Source organism: Phalacrocorax carbo, chromosome 8 (assembly GCF_963921805.1).
Source record: "Phalacrocorax carbo chromosome 8, bPhaCar2.1, whole genome shotgun sequence".
NCBI lineage: Eukaryota > Metazoa > Chordata > Aves > Suliformes > Phalacrocoracidae > Phalacrocorax > Phalacrocorax carbo.
The window spans coordinates 23,880,141-23,906,399 of NC_087520.1; the positions used below are offsets into that span (position 1 = coordinate 23,880,141).

The 26,259-nt window shown below is 46.2% G+C and overlaps 1 protein-coding gene across 4 annotated transcripts in view; it reads right to left on the reverse strand.

Moving 5' to 3' along the window:
• The window catches only part of PLEKHG4 (pleckstrin homology and RhoGEF domain containing G4), an 89,885-nt gene that overhangs the window by 18,654 nt on the left and 44,972 nt on the right, over nt 1–26,259 (reverse strand). For all 4 annotated transcript variants that reach the window (XM_064459180.1, XM_064459176.1, XM_064459178.1 and 1 more), the window contains exons 9-13: nt 25,799–25,897; nt 24,594–24,742; nt 11,528–11,666; nt 8,931–9,053; nt 8,200–8,391 (exon numbers count right to left, since the gene is read on the reverse strand). In XM_064459180.1, coding sequence (XP_064315250.1) covers nt 8,200–8,391; nt 8,931–9,053; nt 11,528–11,666; nt 24,594–24,742; nt 25,799–25,897 — 702 coding nt within the window. The remainder of the gene's footprint in view (nt 1–8,199; nt 8,392–8,930; nt 9,054–11,527; nt 11,667–24,593; nt 24,743–25,798; nt 25,898–26,259) is intronic.

Genomic DNA, 26,259 nt, shown 5'->3' on the forward strand with positions numbered 1-26,259 from the left:
TCAGAAGGCACCAAGAGCCTCATGTTACCAGCCAGACTCAAGGCCAAGCCACAGCAAGGTGTATGAATCACCAGAGCTGGCAACTTGCACAACAGCAACAAATCACTCTGTTCAGAGGCTGATGACACCTCCAGAGGTTTGGTGTTTGTTGGTGAGTTTTTTTCTTTTTTTTCTTTTTTTTTTTTTCCTTTTTTTTTGCATGCTTCGCTTTTACGTCTGTCCTGACAGCCACATCGTTATGCTGTACAAATACCCTGCTGTAACAGTACACTGCAGGCCAGCGCCAACAGACTGGGTTGTGGTAGGTGTCTCCTGTCTGCTCCGCACTGACTCCCTTCTAATGAGGTCCCCTATACCCAGCTGGGGATTGGGAAACTTTCAGTATGTCCTTGGGCTTGGATGGGGAAGTGTGGATGCCTTCTCTGTATTCTTCAATTCATATCTTTTCCCCTGTGACAAGCTGAGCAAAACTCTGCTTCATTACTCAATGATGTGCTGAGATCTCTTTGCACCGCACTGTGGGCATTTGTGCCTTGGGAGGTGTGGAGCTGAAACTGAACCCAGCACCCAGCACATCTGCTGGGCCTCCCTTCTTCAGGGTAGCTGACAAAGCTTGAAATAGCTCCCTGGTTTAAGAGCATTCTAAGATGTACTCAGAGGATACAAGCCCCCGCAGAGCAGCCAAAGGAGCCTGGTCAGAGGCAGGGAGTGCTTGGGAGAACCCTGACCATATGTCCAAGGCTTTGATATGCAGATGGAAGCCATTGTGAGCTTCAGCCCCATCTGTACACTGAGAGGAGCTTCACGTCCAGATTGCTTGAACAGATCTATTTAACTCCCGTGACTAAAGGGAATTCCAGCTTCCAGAAGGATCCATGGATCCAGATGGATGCCAGCACTCAAACATTCAGAAAATATGTCACCCTGCTCAGCTCCTGTCCCAAGATCAGAGTGAAAAAAACCCACCTACACCTAACATGTTGCACACATGCACAAGGCTGGGCTCAGCTGAGGTAAGATCTGATACTAGCAGAGGTCTTTCACCTCAAATGCAATGTGCTCCCCTTGCAGCTCAGCTGCAACAAGAGCAGCAAACCTGCCAGGAGGAAATGCTGCTTCCCTGCCATTAGTGACTGGTTACCAGTGTCATGATCCTGCAGGAGATCTGATTCCACCTGACGCAGAGGATGGGAGCCCCAAACTTTTAGACCACTGTCAGTTTATGCTCATGAACAGCCAAGGACATGATGGAATATTTACCCAGAGGTGTTTTGACAACCAAGGATGAAGGCAGCAGGTCAGGCATTGTCCCCTGCATACACAGCAGCAGAACATGTTGGCACTCCTGGGATCAGGGAAGGCATTTGAGGGGTAAGCAGCCTATATCCCAAAAGATACCATGCGCTGGCTCCCCCAGCCTCTTCTTCCTCCTGTGCCCTCCAGCAAGGTGGAAGATTTGGCCAGCACAGTAGGAGGGAAAAGGACCCCAGACAGATCAAGGCTTTGTCCCCCCTGTGCATGCCACAAACATATCACATGGACCTCATCCCGCACTAAAGCAGAGCCTGAGGTGCTGGGACAGGTGCTCAAAAGCATCTCAACCCAAGAACACCTCACCTTCAACAGCAAATTGTGCTTGGATTTAGCACATGAAAAACCCTAATTAATTCACTGCTGCCCTTTAACACTGAGGAAAAAAAATGTATGCACCAGTTTCACACCCATGTTGTGCAACCAGAAAGGAGCAGCGAGTGCTGGTGCTAACTACCATTTACTACACCTACTGTCACAGAGCTTGAGGGAGCTAGAGGCAGGGCTGTGATGCCAATTTGGCAATAAAGTCATTGATGAAACACAGGAGAAAATAGACTGAGCACCAGTAGATCTCGCAGTGAATTACTGGAGAATTCATAAAACAGAACAGTTTTCAAATCACTGATTTTGCAAGACGGGAAAATACCAGGGAGCTGTAAACTGTAGCAGATCAGATGTAAATGGTCAGGATTTCTTGTTTGTGCAAGAGGACTATCTCAAACTCCAAGGCAAAGCAGAAACTTTCTGATACATTAATATCTTTTGATGGGAAAGTAAACATTAGAGGCTTGTTAACCTAGCAAGACAACTTCTCCAGCAAAAACCTGGTGGGAAAGAGAAGGGAGAGATTTCACTCATTAACCTTGCATGAACTCTGCCAGAGGATTGATTTTCTAACCTCAAGGCTCATTCCCCCAACTGCTTCAGGCTGCGCATGAAAAAGGACACCCCTGAAACAGGAGAGCAAATCAGACTACATGTCTGTCTAGGGGCATGACTTTACAAGTGTAACTGAGGAAGGAAAGAAGAGAAAGAGAGATGAGACAGCTGCTGCCAGACAATGCTGAAGCCAGACAAAAGTGGCTTCCCCTAAAACAGTTTCACAGCATCAGGAAAGTAGAGTTTACATTTTTCTGTTGTGATACTCTGATCCTCCCTCATCTTCAGTACTTGCACTAGCGGCCAGATGAAAGCTGTTATTTGGCAATTTCATGCAGCCCATCCCAAGAAAAGCAAAGCCAATCTCTGCACAGAGGTAGAGAGAACAGTCCATGTTGAGCCTCTCCCAGGACTTCATTATAAGTCACAGCAAAAACCTCATTCGCTCAGAGATGCTGGGGGGCAAAGCCATGTTCTGACCTGCACGGGACTGCTAGCAAGGGACAAGCATCATGGCACAGCAACCTGCACCTCTGTTTATAATAGGTACATCACCGTAAGGACACCTCAAATGCTTCTTTTTCCACTTTGGTGCGAAGTTCAGCTCTCCAAATCTCCCAAGCACATTCCCAGAGCAGGGAAGCATAATGCCCTTTCAGTAAAATTAACTCTCAACCTGGGCCAAACAGCCAGAGAGAGAAAAATCACACTTTTAGGTCCCAGCTACCAGGATCCTTTCCAGCCTCCCACAGACCAGCATTCACAAACCCTTCTTTCCTCATCAAAGGCTAAGCAAAAAGAAACATCAATAATTTATTGCCTGAAGGGGAGTTGAATTTTTTTTCCTCAAAACCATAGTCTGTGACATTATATCTCGTACATCATCAGAAACCAAACACCGTAGAAAGCAAGATATCAGCAGGTCACTGCTCTGAATCTTTTGGGAAGAAGTGGGAGGTAACAACATCTGTGGAAGTCAGCTAATTTATCATCTTCTAGATTTCTGCTGTCAGATCTAAGACCAGATCTATCTCTCAGAGCTGGGAGCACTGTGCCAGCAGGTCTCAGTCACCCACAGGACAGGAGCCCAGCAAACCTTGGAGCAATCTAGGAGAGTAGCTGTCCACAAACTTTACAGAGTCCAGGCAGATCAAAAGGTACCACTTGCCCTGCACATACATCCAGCTAGTCTGCAGGCACATAATACCAGTGACAACTTCTAGCTGCAATTATATTATGCCCACTGAAATGACCATGCAACAACCTCCAATAAAGAGGGAGAGGTACTGCTGCATTACAGACAGCGCAACCCTGGGATTCGGAGGAACCAAAGATGCACACAGCCCACAGGGTTCTGTCTGAGCGCACAGAAGACTCACACAAAGCACACTGATTCATGCTGGACGCATACAGACACGCACAAGCAACCGAGTGAAAAGCCTTCTCTGCATTGTTTCCAAACAATCTCAGTACAACACACACATCAGCTGGGGTGCCGGACACTTGGTACTTACAAGAGGGTTTGCTGTGCCTATCTGCTGCTGGAGTCAGGACAGGGTGTATCTGACTCGGAAGGAAGGTGCATGGAGATGTGCAGAGAGACTCTCCTGCCAGCGAGGCCTGGATGGATGGGCAGAAGGGCCCCAGCCCCTCTTTGGGCCCCAGAGCCAGCAACACTTGTTCAGGGGACAGAGCGCAAAAAGGCTGGCATTCCTACAGCACCACGGACAATGGGGAAGCATGAGGAGGCGCTGCCATAATCAAATGCAGGCCAGCTGGCCCTCCCCCAGGAAGGACAGGCACCTCCTTCACTTGCCAAAGGCTTTGTTTTCTAAGCCACAAAGAACAATGTGACTGAGGAGGAGAGCCAGAGAGGAGGAAAGCAGAGGAGAACCCACTGTGGGGGCAGATCCACACATGAATATAGGTAATCACTCTGCAAGAGATGTCAACACAGATGGCAAGGGGTTGGGAAACACTCTCCCCACCCAAGCAGAGCTCTGAAGCAGCAGCTCCTTGCACGCAGCAGAAAGAAGCTGGAGATGGCTGGAGATCACTACTGAGGAACCAGAATCAGCACAGACTGACAGCCAGGGGTCCTTTGAGAGAAGGGATCCAAGGGTGGCACCCAGAGAATGCCAATGAAGGAATGGCTCATGGAACAGAGCCCACAGAACTCCCAACAACGGAAATGCTACCATTTCTCAACCATCCTCAGCCCAACAATCCTGAGCACCAGGCCTCCAAACACCTCCCCAAAGAAAGCAAATGCAAGGCAAAGGCCCAAGCTGCAACAGGCTCCCAGGCCATGGCAGAGCAACGCCCGTACTTTTGCTGAGCACAAGCATCTTGCACAATCATCCTGACAAGCAGGAAAGAGCCCCTGGGTCTGCCTCAGGTCCTCCTGTAATGATACAGACAGTTCAGCTGTGAAGCTCTGGGCACCACACCACCACATGGCTGCAGGGTATGCAGGTGCTGAGATGGTATGATGGGACTCTGCCCTTTCCAGCTGGGTCAGTGCTTTCTTCCAACACAGTGACTTTTGCCAGCAAGCATCACACGCCTTCGCTACTGACATTCTGCAGGACTGGTTGTCATCCAGGGCTGGCAGAGACCACGCTGTGTGCTCTGGCTCATTAGCCGTGTCACTGAGGGTTAGGCAGCAGTGGTCCTGACAGGGCATGCAGCTCTCACATAGGCCATTTCAGGCCTGTGGGCACAGGCAGCTGGGCACTTTGCTCATGATGAAGTCAAGAGCACCTGGGAATACAAGAGTGGCCTGGGAAATAATTTCATCCAAAGAAAGCTTGAGAAAGATAAAAATGTGAAGGCTAAAAAGGTAAGCAAGGAGAAGGAGACTTGCTTTAGCTCCTCCTGGTCATGTGCCTATGGCAGTGTTACTGTGAAGCCAGGATAGGCAGTGAGTGAAGGTTACTGGGGACCACCCTTGCAGGCACCCCAAAACAAAGCAGACATCAGTGCTTTTGGTACAACGTGCACACCTTTGCTTGCTCAGCTTCCCAGTTTTCCTCCAAAGCACTCTGTAGTGCCAGTTCCCAACACAGTCTTGGAACTGAGTAAACAAGAGAGAGCGGCCAAACCAGGCTTAAAGCCACAGGAAGATGGCAGGTCCCTGAGCATGCCAGCACTGAGTCTGTGGTACTGAAAAACAGTCTCCAGTCAGAGATGGAGAAGGCAGCTTCCTTCGCTTCTCCTGCCCCAGCCCAGATATCACCCAGCCCTTGTCAGGCACAGGGAGCTCCTGCCACAAAGGAAACTGGGACAAATGGAAACATCCAGCTTGGCACCAGTCATGGCTTTGGGGAGGGAACCCTGCCAGCCCATGTGCAAGCTCCATGTGGTCTGGCCCAGCTCAGCCTGCCTCATCACAGGGAGCTCTGACAGACCATCAGGAACTGCCAACCAATGAAAAAAACAGTACGGCATCTTGATGGACCATATGGGGTCATGCTGTCCTGTCCAATGGCCTGTCCAGCAGCCACAGCCAGTGCCCTACAAAACACTTGTCCACCACATGCAGAGGAAGGGCCAGGAGAATGGAGCCACCCATTCCTAGTAGGCAGCGAGGTACATGAGGGATGAATACCATGATCCCTGTGGCGGGTGCTCCACTCCTTTGACACATGCCGAGATGTTTGGAGATATGAACTTGCCAGCTTATTACCATAGTGTACATTACTTATGCATCCCTCAGGCTCCTTTCCTCAAATCCTGGGGTCTGGCATGCTGCAGGCTTTTTACAAGAAGGAAAAAAAACCAAGGACATTGCTTAGTTTAGGCTCCTGCTGTTGATATCCCTCAGATATTAGGGAAGAGAGAAGGGCATTAGGCAGGCAATGACAAGATCACTGCAGTAAGGTCAAAGCAGCTCAGTATCAGAAGAGAGTGAAATCAGTTTTGATAAAAATCTGCTTTCCCCCCACCTCCTAGACCACACCACTGACTGCTTTGGGAAGGCAGAAAGCATTCCGGAGATCAAGATCAAAATAACCAGCACTGAAAGAACTTTCATGATGTGCAGCAATTTCTGCACTTACCCTACAGCTGCAGGATGTATCCCCTCCACATGCCTGGTTTCAGTTGGCCACCAGTTCACAATACACACGTGTTGTATTTACACCAGCAGCATTGTTTATAGTTCTACTGAAACCAGAGGGATCAAAATCCTCCTCCCTCATTAAGCAAGACACCTCTCCTTCACACCAAAGCAGTGCGCAAACACGCTGTACCCCTATCATTCAGTTTTCACTGGGGCTGTGCAGCATGAAAGGCACAACTGAGAGGGATGCTGCTGCTGTCACCAAGGGCTGCATGCCCCGGTTGTCACCCACCAACAAGAAGCTGTATGACCAGTGCTATGAAGCCATAAGAAAAGAAATGGCCCATCTTTGAGGTCTGTGTAACATTTGTGTCCCTGGGAATGGCCCAGGCTTTGAAAGGTTTTGAAGCTGTGGAAGAACACCCATTGCTGTTGAGTCATGTCTGACTACCCTAGCAGCCCAAGAGCTACTATCGCTATATAGCTCCATGCCCGAACAAAGAATGGAGGAGCCATCATGTGCCACACTCCACATCTGCGCTCCAGAGGTCTCCAGCTTTGGCTGGGTAGGTTCATATATGACCGACATTTGGCTTGGCCGCAGGCTTGCCAAGATGCCAGGCAAGACCTGGCACCTTCGTTTATCAGAAGAAATATGATAACAATCATACTTGCCATGATGGCAACAGGTGTTCAGTGACCAGAGCAGCCCCTGAACGTCTGTGCTCAGTGACCAAGGAGAGCACAGGTTCTTGCCATTCTCCTATGGCACAGAAGGAACTTTTCTCTTCCTGGGGAGGGCAGGAGGGGAGCACAAAATATTACACATTCCCACAGCAAGAAAGTCCTCCACCTGCACAGCAAACTGCATAGATGAGCTAGAGGAGACCTGCAGATCATCAGCAAACTCACTCAGTCCTCACGTGTCCCAACAGCAGTGTTCTGGGCTGCCTTCTCCACTTTCCTGCCTTGCACAGAATACTTCTTGATGTTTTCATGTTTAGCTAAATTTCCTCCCCTCTCCTTGAGCAATTTTGGCTGCCAAAGCAGCTCAGAGACAGTAACTAAGTGGCACCTACATCTGGTACAGCTTAACTTCCAGTGTCTACTCCTTTCTGGAATTTGAGAATTTTCAATACCCAATGTTTGTACAAGCGTGGAATAAATCAAGCACAAGCTCCCTGGCCTTCGGTGCTTGCCAAAGCTGTATTTTAAAATGCACTTAGAAAACCCTACTGTTTATTCATCTGCAACTTTAGAAATTAAAGGACACCAAATCCAACTGCAGGTCTGCTGAACAGGTGCATCTGCATTAAACCAAACAGGTGAAGAGGGCAGGCACTCAGCACCATCACCACATGCATCCTCTCCTCCTGCTTCCCAGATGCCTGGGCCAACCCAGTCCCCTTGGGTCCCTCAGCCACACTGCCCAGCACCCCATTCTGGTGCTCCCTCTCCTCACACAAGCCTGGATAAGAGAGGGACTGGGCTATGTTTAGTACTACATAGCAGAGCACTACTTCTGATGTGTCAACAGGCTGAATGAACAAAACGCAGGCAGCCTACCCTGGCCTGCTGGACAAGACTGGACGCAAGCAGCCAATCTTTTGGCCTTTAGCATCCATGCCAGCACTGCCATGATTCTTCTTGTCCACTGTGGCCATTAGAGTGGCCTACAGGCTACACCTCAGACAGCAGAAGACCTCTATTCTTAACAGATGTGGCCATTTTCTTGAATACACACCCACCCCTTCTTCCACATACTGACTTGAAAATAATTGCTGCAGATACATCAGCGTGAAGGGGCTTTTGCAGATCATAGATCCAGTTCCTTGTTGGTGTGCACGCACTACATTTCACATCTTTCATAAACAACCAAGCTCTGGACTGAGCCTGAGCAGGCTTTTTACACCCTCCTCCATGCAGCAGATGCCTTGTCTTACCTTGTCAAAGAATTCATATAGCCTGACTGTCTCACAGATTCGATGCCTGTTTTCATCCAGTTGAGCGCAGAACTCTTCCAGTTGATCTTTGTAGGTCTGTAGCTTTACCCTGTAAGAACGTACATCCACAGAGGAAAAGTCTTCCCATCGATCCATCTTCTTTAGTGCTTCCTGTCCCCTTCTGCAATATTCCTGAAAGTAAAATGCAATGCAAATGAGGATAGAGACCTGACATGGACAGTACATAGTCTTCAAGGTCATTAACAGCTAGGACTGATTAGACTGGTTTTTAAGGTTCAAATCACATGACCAGGGGTATACTTGTTTACAGCAGAATTCTAGAGAGTCTTGACCTCTGTTGTGATTTATATGACCCACACAGCAACTTGTAGAGCCTACACAGTAAGGCCACAGGTCAATTAGAATCAAAAAGACGACAGTGTTACAAGCACATCATGGGATTAACAAAAAAAAAAAAAAAATCCATCTTCCATCGCAGTAGTTATTTTCCTCAAGACTGGCAAATACCATGTACTGAGAGGATGAGGTGGTAGCTTTGTCTACAAGAGAAGAACAGGGAAGCCAAGTAGTTAAAAGGAATGACACACACCTTGGTGATGAACCGTCTACCAATGCCATCTTAGCATCATGGGTTTGGCTGAGCATGTATAAGAGATATGCTGCCAGCTCAGACTATGGACAGTATGTTTTTCCAATCAGACAACACTTACACTGGCAATAAGGTCGAACTCCCTGAAACGCTTTTGTGCTTGAAGCAGCATCTCCAAAGAATCATCCAGGTTGATCGTTTCTTTTAGCCGTTTTCTGCCAACATTCTCGATCCAACTGCTGACCTAGGAGAAAAAGGAAAAGCTCCACTATTAGTCACACTGTGCTACTCTCCAAGGTAGGCCTTTATGTGGAAAGAGCAAGGAATTGCTCTCATAAGGCTGGTCATTTCATTAGTGGAAAAACTGTGCGCATACACTTCTCCCCCTATCCTGGCATTTCAGCCTGAGCCTCCTGCTAGGAGTTTTCCACTTCAGGTTACTAATTGCGAAACTCTGCTATTGCTCACTAGCCTTAGGCATCAACAGGGCAAGTAGCTGCTTGGGCTCTGTTTTGGGTGAGCCATGGTCTAACGCAAGCCCTGCAACCTGTGGACTGGCCTCATATTCCTATTATTGTTACCCTCAAGTGGGATAAGTATCTCCCTGCTGCCAGATTTCCTACACCACTTCCCTCTTCTGACTGGCAGGACATGAAGTACATCAAAGTGAACATACTGATGGATTCTCCCCATCTGCAATGTTTCACAGTTCTCTAGGACTCTCAGCTACTGGTTTTCTGAAGGCACCTCACAACAAAGCTGTGCAGTAACTGCAGGTTCCTTGACAGAGTGCAGCTGCTGCCACAGTTAAAAGCCTATATCCTCAAACATGGGTCGAGGACTAACTAATAAGATTGTCCTAAAAGCAAAGCAGACACAGGAGGCCAGGCAGGATAACACAGCATCTCCATTAACTGTAGGTTTTAAAAACAGGCTAGTAAACTTGTCTGAATGCTTCAGGCATAGCTGCACCTGGGGAAAGGGACAGATTAAATGCTTCCTAATGCCCACGCATCCTGTTTTCCTGTATCATCTCAATCCATATCCCAACTCAACCCCACAGTCAAGGACGAACTCCTAGGCTTCTGGACTGAGAGAGGGTCCATGCCCATGGAACAAGCCCACCAGCAAGAGGAGGAGATGGGTTCTGAGGTTGTGACCTATACTGCAAGGAGGCACACTGCTGGTGCCTAGGGCTCCTAGGCAGGCTTAAAAGCAGGAGCAGCTGCTGCCCGAAATACATCATTGCACATCGTCAATTGTAATCGGTATCATTGGTGAGCTGCAAGGAAAGTAGGCTTGGTGCAGTCAGTTTTGTTCAATTCGATCAAAACAAGTTCAGCTTAAAGCAGGGACAGGTTGCAGAGCCTGCCTTTGTGCCTTTTTTGATTTCTGTATAGTATTAAGAACCTGCATGTTTAAGGGAGTCTGCATTAAGTTCTTGCATCACCCTTGTTGCCCTTAACACACAGTGCACAGCCTCCTGTGTCTGCCTCCAAATAGGAAGTCATTAAAACTCTTGGATCTACCTTGGCCTGTGAAAACAACAGGTAGGCTAATGCCTCCTCTGCAAATCCAGTTCTCTCCAGATGAGAAGAACCCAGAATCCTAGAAGCACAACAGTGAAACTAGTCATAGTCTCAATCTTCAAGGATGCAGCTTCCGAAGGTGAGCTCCAAACAGCACACAACCCTTCACACACATAGGGTAATAAGTGATATAAAAAAAAAATCCTTCTTCTAGTTGATGAGTGATAGAAAGTGAGACTATGCGACACCACAATCTCGAGGTAGAGTTCAGGCTCCAGGAGCACACCTGGGTTCTGCAACACTGAAAGAACTGATCAGATCTTGCAGGACACTCCAACAGCCTGAGCTACTTTATGACCTTTTAAGGTTCTCTTATCTACACGGCTACAGGTTTCAAAGGTCTTTCTGAAAACCAGTGCCTGTTTGCTTCGGTTATCCCACAGCTGTAAAAAGTTTCAATGAGCACCATGTGATGGGGAATTTTAAGCTCCCACAGAAGTGCAGGGGGGTTTGAGCATGACTCTTGGGCTAAGGACAAAAGGCTGTTCCCCTGCCTGGAGACTGTATGTAGGGCTGCACCCATAGGCAAAAGGAGCATGCCTGAGGCTTATCAGATAGCAGGAACCTAAGCACTGAACAGTTCACAGCATAGATGAGCAGCTAGCGTGGGGTGCCCTATGTGTGGCTCATTCAGCAGCACGATATAAGCAAACCCTGAAGGACCTACGGCCCAGACAGGACACGCAGACTCATCAGCTTGTTGCCATCACTCTGCTGCTTCTCAAAGCAGAGCACGAAGAATGGCAGCTCATCAGTCTTGCTGGGAGGGTTCTTTTGCTGACCAATGTGAAAAGACACTCCACCTCCAAGTGTACTGCCAACCAATGAGCCACTACACTATGGTCTTTAAGTATGAAAAAACATCACAGATGTTTATGGGGTTTTACTGATCCACACCTAGAGAACAGCCAGAAGACTTTTACTTGGCATCAAGAGATACCAGGCAGAGTGGTTTTCAGCACATCTGAAAACATATTGCAACATTCAGTTGTTTGGGTGTTCTTTTTAAGGGTCTACAGGCATCATTCTACACCTTCACACAAGAGATCAACAGGCCCAGTACCTGCTGTAGGATGTACAGTCAGAGGGTGGCAGCAGGCAGTCACTGGAACTGACAAACAGGCCTTACCTCCTTAAAACATTCTTCCACGTTCTCAAACTCCATCACCAGCTCCAGTTCCTGGATGCGTTTGTTCGACAGCATCACCAGTCGGTGAACGCCCTCATCAACTCGATTATAAAGCACACTGGCAGCATCAAGTGCGTCTCTGGAAGGGGACACAAGTCTGGTCAGGGGTCTTGCATTAGGTCTTTCCCCCAGCACTTCATGTAAACATGACCAGGCTAACAGCAGAGCTTCAGTCATCCTCCCTGTGGGACCCGTAGTGGCCGTCTCCATGTGGAGAACAGAAGGAGAATGCTGCTGCTCCCTGCACATTCCTGTGATTCACCACACTGATCCTAATGCGGACAATCTGGCAGGAAGGACAAGAGCATCTCCCCCCACCCAGGCTCCTTGCAAAACTTAGCGTACTTGTCAACCTGTCACTTTTGGATAGAATATTCAGCTTTTCATAAACACAGATTATTCCATCAGTGGGCTTTCACAAAACACAGGCTCAGGTAGTCTATGTCTAAAACCACCATCTGATTTTAATTTAAATGAGTAAATAAGCAATCACTATGAAGAAGATATCTCCTAAATGAGAACAACAGTACAAAGCACTTGATGCCCCACTCACTCTTCGTAATTTCCACTAGCCAAACAAATATGCAAAGTGTGTGGCACCCCAGCACCAAGACAAACTGAATTTTACAATGTTGTGCTGGAAAGATTCAAAGACAGAGCTTCCCATCTTCCGCATGCAGCTGTGCTGACTGAAGCCCAACAGGCAACACCAGACAGCACTCTCCCTACTGGCCTGGACACAGAAGGTGGTAACCTCTTCTGTGCACAGGCAGGGATGGAGGGGTTCAGGCTGGAGCTCAGTGTCCTTGGATGCTGGAGCCAGGGACTGAGCACACCATTTAATCCTGGCATGATGACTAATATTAGCAGGTTCCTTTCAGGTGTGCGCAGCACCTCTCCACCACAAGTTTGACCAAATTAGAGCCAGGATCCTGAATAGCATTCAAGCTTATTCTTTCTTTGTGTCCCTGAACTTCTCATATTTCTTCTGCTTCTAGAATTCCCCTCTTCCAAGTATGGACTCAACAGACACCTTCAACAAAAACAGTAGAGCCTTCTTCAGCTGTACACTCTACACTGGCATGTTCAGCTGCCTGAGCATCTCCCATACTCACCCTAAACCAGCTTTCACTTTGCAATTGTCTTACAACTTTCTGGCCTATGAAAGCATGGTGCTTTTATCATATTATTAAAATTATCCAAAGCACTAATGAAACAGGCAGTTAATAAACTCTGAAAGCTTTGCTAATGGGAATTCATAAAAGCAATTCAGCATTCACATTTATTTGTCTTAGATTATAGGTATCTTGAACCTACGAAATGCAACTGAATATGAAGATTTAGTGGTAACCATGCTGCAGTTTTTAGACAGTACATAACTGACATGAGGTAGTACAATATGTCTGGACAACTAGCTCTGCATAGCAGAAGTCCACAGGATGTTTCCATTCAGAATTCCACCCAGTGTGCAACAGCCAACTTCTCAAACCTCAGGCTTTTAGATACTGTTGTTTTTCCTCTTCAAAATGCCGTTAGGCTCAATGAATTTCTCCAAAGTGCGGCCAAAAAAAAAAAAAAAAAACCCAAACAAATTGTTTCTGGACTAAAATCAGTGCTACTGCAGTGCAGAGGAGACAGGTTCCCTACAGACAATCTGCAAGCTTCAATGGAAAGATCCACGCTGTACTGCTGCTCCCGCATTTCCCAAAACCACCATAAACAAACAGTCATGATATGAGCCTTCTGTTTTGTAATCCTTTCCCAGGGATGGACCCAGATCCAACCCAGGAGATTTGCAGCAGCAGAGCCATAACCACTGTCCAAGCTGAGCTCTGGAAAGTGTGTTTACAGAGCAGGTTGTGAAGGCCAGTTCCTGTCAGCAGCAGTGACACAGCTAGGACGGTTAATGAGAAACAGTTTGGAAGATCACTGGAAGTTATATTTGGTAACAACATTAATGCTGTTGGGTTTCGTGCAGCACAGCGTTATCTGTCAGGTCCTAGATTCTGAATAAGGCTCCAGCATACTGATGGCCAGACAGACACCCTTCGGTCTCAGCCCCACAGGTCTGAAGTCCCTGCTGGCATGAATGCTCTCAACCACTCAGGACAGCACACCGATACAGCAAATGCTCTTCCTCCCACTGGCAGACAAGGAAGCACCAATAACTTTAGGTATTACAGGCTGATATATGCAAACATTTGCAATTATCCTCTCATGAGGCAAAATATTTTCCAACCTTTCTCTGAGCTCCCAAGGAAATCATTCTGGTATTGGTGCTACTTCTTTGATGGCACTCATCAACAAGCTAGATTGACCTTCTAAGACCTTTCTGTAATGGAAGCCCTCATGTCCACCCAAGCCGATGATAAAGCAAGCATGCGTGGTTTCAATGCTTAACAAGCTATTGCAAGATGGTAACCTTATGGTGTAGCAACCTGGAACAAGAGTTCCAGCTCTTGCATTGGTTTACCTAGCACAGAATGTGATCTGATATAGGGAAAGGGAGCAAGGGAGTCCCACTCCACTCCTTTCCATCCCTGATGGAAGAAACAGGACTCCAGTTGTCTCAAATTTGAGTAGTTTTCCTTGACAGGAGTCAGTCACAACCTGGGCTGCAAGGCTCTAAATACTAAAGATTCCCACATAGCAAAGAGCACATTTCCCAAAGTTACAAAAACATAGGCTCTCCTGAAGACAACACTGCATATACATATAAAAATAACAGCAATAGGCCTATCACAAGCTCACTGTGTGAATCCACCATGCCGTTGTGGACAACGCCAGTCTCTTGGAGCATACTTGAGACCAGTATTGGCCTTATGACCAGCAAACCAGGGAAAGTAAGGCTCAAAAATGCAGTAATAAAATACTCCTGCTGGCCCACGCACTGAGCCCCAAAGAGTCCACTTCAGGAAAAGAAAAGGGGCTCGAGTGAACTGCTTGCTGCTGAGCTGAAGGACTGAAAGTCCACCCTAAACAGCACTCTGCTGGCCGCACACATGTTCCTTCCAGAGAAGGAATTATCCCAGATTATTGGCAATACTAGAAAATAAAGAGCCAAACTCTCAGGATCTCAGTAAGACCAAGCCTTTGTTGAATTTGCAGAAAGTGGTAGGGAAGAACCAAGTTAGAGCCCCCAGTTTAGAAGTGAGCACTCAGCCCTATGTGCCATTGGATGTGATCCATGTCCTGGCAAACAATGTGGCAGCTACACACATCTACAGATAGTCGGTCATCTGCCCTCTATCTCTGCCAATTCAATGGTAGTAAAAGTGACATCCTGTTACTGAATGCATACATGGAAAACCTTTGTGCTACTGATCCACAGGCATCTCAAACTTACCTAGAGTCAGTCTAGGATGCATTTGTGAGTTTATACTAGAAGCAGGGAGCGGACAGAGAATTCATTTCAAGTAAGAGGGCTGGAAATTAGCTCGTTTTCATTTTAAGTGGGGCTGTTTAGAGCCTGTATCATTATGCAAGATCCCTTACTCTTGTAATTTAAGTAATTTTGTTTTCTGTGAATGCTTGCAGCAGGCCATTGATACAGTTACCAGGGCACAACCCAACACCCTAAGGCTACCCCTCCCCTTGGTCCTGCCAGTGGTTTGCCGAGTGACTGCACACAAGTGTGAGGGAAAAAAAAAAAAGTTTCCAAATGACTCCTCTGGGCTCAAAGGCCCAGAGGGACTTCAGGTGTGGCCTTACACCATCCTTCTGCCTCTTCCTCAGCCGAGTTCCTCCAGTATCCCAACACCTCGGTCCTTAGTTTCAAGGTCCAGTCACGCTGTTTTCACACATTCTGCCCCACTTGGCAGGCATTCATTAAAACCTCAACATCTAGTTGTTGGTCTCCTGTTGCATCTCCAAGGTAACTCCATCCTATGTTGTCAGTTCTTGACAGTTCACTTTTACCAGCCTGACAGGCTCTCTGACTAACACCCATCTTCTACTCTTACAGAGAGGAAAATGTAACACTTTCCACCCTGTAGTATAAAGTAGTTAGGCAAACCAAGCCAAAGAAATTGCTCACAGTCCATGGGAAAGTTTGTTCTTTCTATTCACTTTGGCACTTCCAGTGCTCACAGAAAGCATACGCTGGGCATTAAGTGTGTTCTCCCAAATCTGTGTACATCTTTTTACCTTTCTATACACGTGCATCCATTTGCTGATACACATCTTACAAATTTGTTCCTAAATCATTTCTAGTGCACTAGTAAACTCACCAATACCCTGCAACAGGGAGTGTCATGGGAAAATGATACTTTGCATAAACTATTATTTCTTTTTCAGAGTCAGACTTGGCAGTTTTTAATTCCTGTCCTTCACTGCTTTCAAGGCAGCTTGGAGTAAACAAACGAAATATTGAAAATTTGGTTGAGGAAGAAGTAGTGACTTCCATCCTGCCACACAAAGGGAAACACCTGGTTGTTAAGCACCTTGAAGACATTTTAACAGAAGCCTGAGCAACTCAGAGGAAGAAAAGCACAAAGTTGTTTGAAGTCAGTGGAAAGTCTTGTCTAAGCTTAGATTTGTTTGGATGCATTGCAATTTCCCTGCACATATGAGTGTGGTAATAAGAATCTTTCACTACATTCTTCCATGGTCAAATCATCCAAAGTAATTTTGCAATAGTGCAGAGTAAATATAATTTATAGCAAAAAGGAGTAACTTTATGTCAATTTATGTTTCCCCAAATCCTGGTTTCATTGGGCAATTATCGTTTCAGTGGAAAAGGTTCAAAATGTCTTCAGTTTTCTGGAGAAGTGCCACGCAGTTGTATAATGGTGGGGTAATTTTAAACCTATAATTTAGAAAGACCATTTCTGTCTGAATCCATCCTTCAAAAAAAGCTAGCCTTGGAGAGTTCACTTTAGTTTTCAAAGCAAAATACCCCATTTGTTTTCAAAGATAGGTGGCCACAGAAGAGGCATTCAGCAGACTTGCAAAAGCAGGTGCTACATGAGGCATGCCTGCTGATGCCAGCGAGATGCAAATAGAAGAGTGCTGGGAGGGAAGCAGCAGAACCATTACTATTCTGCAACTTACTGCCTGTCCCTTGAAAAACTGCTCCAGCCAACAGCAAGAGGAACAGCTAAAATGAAGGCTAAAACCAGAGCTCATCCGCTGACTAACCTCGGTCTATTTTAAAATGGCAAAAGTTCGTGGATGGAGGGAACACACGACACGCTATCTTTTTCTAGCGTATTTGATGGTTTTTAGGTAAGTATATTACAGCTAAATTGTCCTGGAAAATCAGATATCCCTGATCATTCTGTAATTTAGAAGAAACATAGCCAGATACTAGAACATTAGCCTCATCTAGTCTTCCATCAGGGAAGCTGAGCACCAGGGGTGGATGTTTCTACAGGTTTGGATCTGGCAACTAAGAGATTTAAAGGATGGCTTGGTCCAAGGACATTGCCTGGGTCATTTGTGCTGATACCTTGACTACAAATCATTTGCACATCCTGAGCAATGCTTCAGAAGAAATCCTTCCAGCTTTGCAGGGAAAGTCCTGTGTGCCTGAGGGCTGTTTTGCAGGACAATAAGCACATTAAAGCTTTTCTCAGTCATACATTTTGGTAGCAACCTACCCGATTGCCATATATGTAACAAAAAGGAGGTCAACCTCAAATGCACACTCCTGCTCTTCAAGCTGAAAACTTGACATGAAGTTGAGATTAAAATTCAAACTGGCCATGGTGAACCTAACGTAGATATTGCTATATAAACTGTAATTATTCTCTATAGCACACGAATAGCCACGGTGGTTTTAACAACCTAATAAAAGTATTTGAGGAATTGGGTACAGTTTTTAGAACCCCAAGGTGTCCTTAGAAAGGCACAGAGGTCAAATACCAAGTTTGGGCTGCCTGTAGGACTCCTGCCGTTCACAATGTGAACAGTAGATCTAGCCGAAACCACAGATCTGACTGAATCCCTCCCTCACTAGGTTACCTGACAAGCACACACACTGGGAGCGACCCATACAATTAATACAGCACACCACAGACCATAACTGCGAAGAGAATTCCCTTCTGGAGCACAGTTCATTTAAACATGTTTTTAGCAGAAATATACTCTGAAGTCCCTTTAAAAGCAAAGGGATCAATGCATACAGTTAAACAAGTGTCCACATGTGGTCCCAAGCTGCAACCTTTGATTCTTTCCCCAGCCTGGCTTGCATTCAGTTGCAATAAAACTGTGTTCAGACTCTGGTTGATTTAAAATCCTGGTAAGATCCATAAAACTGACTGAGAAAAAAAAAAACAAACCCCAAACATTATAAGAAATCCCAACCCAATAAGTAGCCTACTTATGGGGAAAGCTCATCCCACAGTGGAGCCTGAGATAGGATGTGGAAGCAGTGGTCTGGGAACACCAAGCATGAAGCTGTGGTTTTCTATTGGCTGTAAAAAGTGCCTGCCTCCAAACCTTGTCCCATGTACATGAACCTATTTATGTTTATGCTTGTTATCTAGGTTGACTGCACTAATGTTCGAGTTAGGACCACCAGGGTTTCAAGATGCCCTACTCCAATATACACCCACTGCCATTTAAAGCCACATATCTATTTCCCTGGTACACCCTCCTTTTGCACACTTCCAGCATTTATGATGCATATAATGGCGGTGACTGTGCTATTAACTACCCCAGCAATAGAAACATCTACCCCAACCCAGCTGTATTAAAAAAAAATGGTGTTTGTGGGATGGTCTGGGCTGGGCTGAGCCAGGAACTTCAGGCGGTTCAGCTAACATCCTATACTGGAAACTTTTTGCAATTTTTTCCGTAATATTTTTAAACAATTACCTAATGCCCTGTTGGCATGACAAACATTGCAAACAAGAACAAGGAAAACTGGAGTCTTCTGGGTAAATTCCCACTGAATCCAGGAAGATTTAGGACATAAGACAATGGAAAACAAACAGCAGAAAGGGAGCTGAATGGGATCATCTCATGAAAAGCCTAAAAGAACAATGAAAACTTACCTAGATAGAGCTCTGCAAACTTTCACCTCTCTTCAAAGGCCACAACTGGCTCCACACAGCACTTCATACACTCAGAACAACAACGGCTCCATGCTCCTTTATGTGCAGAGCAACGAGGTTTGTTTAATGCAAGCGTAAGTGGTTTTTACCAGGTTAAAACCACCATGCAAACAGAGGGAACAGGTTAGACTGTAAAGAAAATGAATACCAAGCAGCATGATATGTGTTTGGACAGAAATGTCGCCCTGCGCTCCTCCCTCCACCTGACAAACAAATAAGACCATGGAGGAGCACTGCCACCCATGTACTGCTAAAGGCCAAAGGTTTAGTGTTATTCAGCAACTTCTGTGTCACCAGCAACAGCGCAGCAGTGTCTCACAGTAGAAAGCTGCCAATCTTTGAGGCCAGGATTTAAGCACAGTTTTTCATGTCATTTCAAGGTATAATAAGAGCTTGTCCTAACCAAGAGATAAAGGTTTTGGGATTAGGTCCCCAGGAGAAACATGCAAAGGGCCCCTGTTAATGGAAGATGCACCTCGCAGACCAAGTCAGAAGCGTGCCCTATGGAAAGTGGTAGCGTGAGACATTCCCAAAGCTCCCAGAGGGGGAGGAAGATGAGGAAGTGCTAGTTAAGCAAACCAGGAAATGGCATCAGTGAAAGGGACACAAGCACTGCCATCTTTTGAAGCACATGCAAACACACAGAGTAGTGACCATCAAACTGGGCACAGCACAGACAGAAACAAATACATCTCTCAAGTGGAAAGAGGATGATAGAAGACAGTAATACCTCCAGGAAGGATTTATCCCATGTAGGTTGCCTGGCCATGACCACCAGCATATATGCAACAGCTGTCAGCTTGCAGGCACACACCTTTTACCTTCTAAACCAAGAATGCCAGCCATCCCATGCGCAGTCCCTCAGCAGGCCCCTGAGAACTTGTACATTATCCAAGTTTACTTCTGCTGAAAGGAGATTGTACCCCTCCTTGCAGAGTGGCATGCGGCCTTGGAGCATCCCAGGAGTTGCTACTAACAGGAGTCTTGCTAAAGAACCAGAAACATGAGCTCCTACAGCACCACACAGCTATAACCTAGTGCTTCATCAACAGCAGAGATCCTTACATTAACTGGTCACAGCTTCAATCAGACCTAGTGCCTCAACACTGCGTATGGAAGCCAGGCTCAAGAGCTACAGAGGCTGTTAGCTGTAAGACAGCCCTCTTTGTTGCTGTGAATGAGTCAGGTCCAGCATCAGGAACCTGGCAGATGCTGCTCAGGAAGTCTGCTCTGCACTGCCCATTACCTCTGCTCAGCTCAGGTCCGCACCCAGGGCTTCCAACCAGATCACCAAACCACACTAAAAATAGCCAGCTCACAAAACCAGCTCTTGGCTCTAGCCACTCCACCCTCAAAGTACAGAGACTAACTATACTGTCTTCTGCAAACAAAAGGAGAATTCACTCCTCCATCTATTTATAAGCTGCTTATTCACAGCTTGCAAGCACAAGTTCTTTACAGATGAGGAGCTTAGGGGAAAGAGAGTATGCTTTTTCTGGTTCAGTGTTCCACAGAGCCCAGCACCCAACTTGGTCATTCCTTCACCATCTGAGGTTCTTCCTCTTTCTTTCAGCTCTCACATCTAGTCTAGTGGCTATCTGGCCTGCCAACATGCAGAACATGATGCAATCCCACTCCCGTGCCACATTGAGAATGCAGGCTTGCTGGTAGAGCCAGGCATACACCAGGTGTATTCTGGTTCAACTAGTATAAGGCATCTTTATATTAATATAAAATTTTTCTATCTTCTTTGCTCTGCTTCTGACTCATAGCATATCTAGAAGACCAAAGTCATCACCGGACACCTTGTCTAGGCAAGCGTTCCCAGCTCTTGGCTATGCTGCAAAAGCAGCAATAACGAGAACAACAATGGAAAATGTTGGGCTAGAGACCAGATATAGTCTCCCTGCCTTGCTGTCCGGACCCACACAAATGCCTCACTTTATAAGAGCTCCCACTGCTGCTGCCTGGCTCCTGGCAGCTTCTCCAGGCTTATGATGGAAGTGTCAGAGAAGTCTTTGAAATCCACCACGAAATAAGCAATCCATTAGTCCACCTTCCACAACTGGCTTAGTGAGTTGCCTGCAAGCCACAGGCTGGTTGATGAATACAGTAGATATCCAGAAGCCAAAGATAACACCTGCTAACCAACTATATATAAGTTATTAAAAAGACAATGTTTATTAAAGATTTCCTGTCCAAAAGTGCAAAAATAAGTATTAGTAACATCAAAGTGATGGATGTCTCTACAGCATTTGTCCACACTTACCCACAGGAACTTCAGCTAGCCTAATGGCTCTGCATTTCAAACCCCAGAAAGACTGGGACAGCAAAACCTGGAAGCTTTCAGCTAACAGACCTAGAGAAACACTGAGCCTTCAGCACAACAGATGGTGTGAAGGCAAATGTGCTGGCTTTAAACCCAGCCAGCTCTATCAACAACTAATAAGTGGCAGAGCCACCTTCAGCAGTTCAACTGCACCTTTGGGTGGCCAGCCTGTGCTGAAGTACCACACCCACACCAACCCTATGCCAAATTCAGCCTGGTCTTCCTGGAGGTGGGAGAATGGTGTGGGACCAGCTGAGCACACCACATCCTCTCAGCCAACTCCCTGTGGTGGGCTGCCTGCAGGATGTGTATTCTGGTAACAAAGCTCCTCCTTTCTAAGCCAGGAAAAGACTGAGATCCAGAAAGACTGCTTGGAGAGGTCTGTCTTTCCCTTTGCAGATAAGTAGCTGGATAGGCAATGCTATCTTTTACAAGAGTACTTGGTGGAGAAAAAAAGAGAATGGAGTCTCTTGGTCAGCTCACATTGGGAACAGAGAGTGAGTAGAGTTACCCATCAAAGTCACTGCTGTGGTGCTACATCTCTCAGGATGGGACCATCCAGGAGGGACTCCTGAAGGCTCCTAAAGCATCTGTCAGATAGGGATGTACCACAAAGCATCTCTCCTGCATGACCACATCTCTGATGGGATGACTTCAATTCCTGCAGGAAAGGAGCTGTGTCACTGGCTTAGCAAATCCTTGCAAAGCCTGGGTCCAACCTGAGCAATTAGATCCCACTACTCTGTGTTGTGAAACACTCCAAAGGGCATTTCAGCTCTCCAGGAGGGCAGAGCAGGGAAACATGCCAAAACCAGCCTCCCAAGGGAAGAGTTTCATTACTAAAGAAAGACTAAAGCAAGCCTTGTTTGCTGTGTGCTCCTGAAAGGTATTTGGCAGATAACGTCTGACTGCACAGAGCACAAGCCTGCTTCCTTGCCCATTTTAGCATACTATCTCTAACCTGCAGTCAAGCATTTTCAGATGGGTTTGTCCATCTCTATTCTTACCACCTCCTGGTATTCTTTTCGGCACATAAAGTCACAAACTAGCAAGAATGTCAGCTCTAAGAGCTGGCAAAACATATCCCCTGAAAAAAAAAAAAAAGGCAAGTGAATCTCTTGCTTGTTTAATCCCAAGGTGACAGTGCAGCTGGGCTTGTCCTCTTTATGCCTCTTAGGAAAAATAGTGGGTTTTACCTTTAACGCTGCACTTTGGGTTGACATATTTGAATTAGGTGGAGCTAAGAGTCCAGAAAATTGCTCTTAATTTTGTTTTTCCTCTATTTATATGCAATTCTTATGCAATTTTTGCACATTTTGACAGTTACCTTTTCACAGCTAACCTGAACTTCTGACTAAGAAGTCTTAGAAGTCACAACACTGTGCTTGATCAGGCTTTTACACCCCAAGAGAGAAGAAAAAACTAAAACATTGGGACATGTGATTAAAACAAGAGCAAAAAGGTGGCTCAGAAGGGTAAAGCCCTTTGACTTGCTTTTGTAAATAATTTGATTTCAAGTATTGGGGGAGGGGGTGTGGAATTAAAGACTTGTTAAGCATTGATCAAGGTTTTCAAAGTTCAGAAAAGCAGTACAACAGGCCCTGCTGACTGCATAGACGCAACCAGTCCTGTTCCATTTTCACATATCACCAGTCAAAAAAATCTAATATTGGACCCACATATATCAATGGCTACTCCATGCTAGCTTAGTAGGCCAGCTACAGTATTTTGTCCCTACCCTGCTTTGATCCTATCTATTAAAGAAGCCTTTGAAAATCATAACCATAGGAGCCTTCACAGGGTTAGAAGAGCTCAGACCTTTAATATCTGCACACCAGTTTGGAGAGAAGGAACAAGTGCAGAGCCATGGAGGATCTAAAGCCAACACTATCTTACACAGAGTTCTCTAGCCAAATGATAGAGCTTCTTCCCTATTTAAAAGGATCCTGGAACAGGGAAGAGTGGACTACTTTAGTCCTCTGTCCAGAGTTACATGACAAGCAGGCATTTCCTCAATTAAAATTCTGCATGGATTTTAGTTTCTGCAACTGCTCCACAGGCTAGAAGAGGAGGACTAACTTTCTCCCACTATATTTATTTATGCTCCTCAGGTTGGAGAGAGCCGTGTACATTTGACCACAGGATACACTCTCCATTTATACTGGCAGGTGATGAATATAACCTGAATCAAACAGAGAACACTACACACCCTCAGCACACGCTCAAACATTGTGCAATCAAAGAATTATGTATGTATCCCCCACCCCTGCCCTCGCTAAGGTAAATCAAAGCAGTTAATTATCCTTAGGGGCTCTGTTGTATCAGGCTTCAAAGTTGATAATTTCCCTGCACAAGAACACAGGCTTAGCTTAAAACTAAAAAGCATGCACATTCTCCCCATTCTCCCAAGACTGTAAAGTTGCTGTGTGTTGCTTAAAATAAAACACAAAGCAAAACCAAAACACAATGACCCGCATTATCTGTGCTTCTCACATCATGTCAGAATGAAAAGGCTATACTGTATTATTTCCACCCAAAATTGCATCAAGGGTACTTCACCAGTTCATCAAGAAAGTTGTGTCTGCAGGGCCTGCCAGAGCTGCTGACAGGAGTCACAGCCAGCAGGGAAAAAGAAGTGGCTACACCTGTCCTCATGCTCCCCTCTCACTCAGCACCAAAATGCTGACCCCCATCTCCTGGTTATAGGTAGTAACTTGCACTGTCATCCACTTGCTGAACTTTCAGAGAGAAATATTGTTCTTTTCCCAGTGTTAGGGTGAGATACCCTACAAGCTATTTTGTTATCTTCTTTCCTTTCCCTCCCCTCCCCTCCCTTAAAACCTCCCAGCTTGTGATGGCAACAGAGAGTTTAACCAGAGCAAGGCTACAGATGCATGGACTCATTCCTGCCATCCCCTACACCCCTATCTACCCATGTGCCAGCATTTCTCTCACACTTGGGCTAGAAGCTCCTGGTTGCAAGGACCGTCTTTGTCCCTTGCTGTTTGCACAGCACATAGCACAGAGGCCTTCACACACTGATAGGCTTCAGGTGTTTTAACAGTACAAACAGGAGTTTTGCAGTGCCTTGGGGATTTCAAACAGCTGGCCTCTCTCAGTCCCCACTTCTCATACCAATTCTGCAAATGGGCAGTGAATGTTTGTGCGAGGAGATCAGAGCTTGCTTCAGCCAGAAAGCATTCCTCGCAGTTAAGGTCCTTGGAAATTCCATTGCATAAGGAGTGCCCTGGTAAATCACACAGTGATAATGGCTTGAACCTAAACATTCATCACTGGCATCATCAGTTAAGACTTGTGTTTTAGGGGTGCACAAAATATCCAGCCCTCTCTCATCTACAGAAGATAAGTCTCATTTGCCTTGGAAATGGAACTTCAGCCATCTAAGTGAATCCACCCAGACAAGTTTTTGGACTGCGGAACAAGCAGTCAGGATAAGAGTAAAACTCATTATGATTTTCGCCTTTGCTGTTTTCAACAAAAGTCCTCACTCCACGAAGCTGCTCTCTAGCCTGCACGAATGACAGGTCATCTCACAGAGACTCCCAGTGCCTGCTTTTTGCTCATCTCCATCTCCTCTCCTCCCACTCCTGGGGCTCACCTGTAGTCATGGGTGAGCGTGACACAAGACTCCTCCTTCCTCAGTCTGGCCAGGAGCGCTCCACCCTCCATCTGCAGCCTGACCAGCCGTGCATCTTCAAGAACGTTCTTCATCAACTGCCTGTAATTCCTCAGCAGCACAGCTGCCTCCTGGAGGGATCACAAGAGTGAGATCAGCAGTTACTGCAACCTACATGCAATGAGGGAACAGGCAAAAACCAGCACCCAACCCAAAACACACACAAACCCCATCTCACCTTGGCCCACTCTAGGAAAGAGGGAGGCTGTTTCTCTCAAGCCTGCCAAGTCCAAAGTGATAAACAGCACTCCTCTTGCTCTCAATACGTTCACCCCACAAGGCTAAAATTGTAACCCAATTCCTATTGTTGTCATACTCCATTTGCTGGGCCTGGAAAGAACAAGCTTTCCAGCCTCATTTTCCATTCACAACTAGCTCCTACTGTTCTTAGAGCCTGGACCTCCACGGCTCCAAGCTGTGGGACAAGATGCTCATGAAGGGTTTGTAGATATACACATGTATGGAGGAAGACCCAGAGAGGCCACTATGATATATATCTTCCATTGCTTTACTGTTGGGACCCTCAGGGCAGAGCTGGCAGCAATTTCCTACCATGTCAAGGGTACAGCAGCTTCTCAAGAGTGGGGGAATATGTTTGCAACAAAACAGGCTTGGTCTTTGTACCCTCCTCCTCTTGCCCACTTCCAAACTTCTGGAAGCAGCAAAGCTGGAACTACAGTACAGCCTTTGCCTGGTGAGCACGGTCTACGTTGTCACTTAACTTTATTGCAGGCCATTCAAGCCCATCTGGTGTGACACAGCCTGAAGCAGCTGCTCAGTACTACAGACACCACAGCTAGTACCAGCTACAGAGCTGTGGAGCTGCTAAGCATGCACTCCAACGCTGCAGCAAGCACCCATCACCAACAAGCATAGCTGAAGATATCATCTCCTGGGTGACACTGATGGATCAGGGAACCAGCTTCTACACCCAGTGGGGGCTCTATCACTTCACTTGGATTAGCTTCTACTAGTCCTGTTCTGACAGCTCCGCAGTGACACACAGCACTCAAAACTCCACTACTACAGCTTGCAAATTCAAAGCTACAGCTTTTCTACAGCTATCCAGCCTTCTGCTCTCTTCTGTTTCAGACGCACCTCTGATAGGAGGTGAGGGACATGCTTACCTCAGCTCTTTCTGGTAATTTTCCAGATTCCACTTTATGAATAGCTCCCTGGAGGAAGGCACAAGCACCTTGGCATCCTTGTAGCAAATGTTCCAGCTTCTACAAGAAAAAAGGACCAAGGCAGGGATTGTTGTCTCACGGCTAACAGGAAAGCTGTCTTTTCAGCTTGCAGAAGGTTTAAAGTACAGAAATCAAGAGAGAATCAAACACGTTAACCCAAGTTTTCAATTATACCATTTGGTGAGGCTTCATCAACAAAGAGAGGCATCACACTATACCAAGGCCTCTAAGCAGACCTTAGAAACTTGCATGCTCATGGCTTGTATGGGTCATGCTTTACAGGAAAGAGAATGAGTCCACTTATGTCCCACAGTCTTCTACTATTAGTATTTCTTGTAACTTTCCACTAAGATGAATCACTATGCATGAATTCTAGAGGAACAAAACCTAGAACAAGCAGC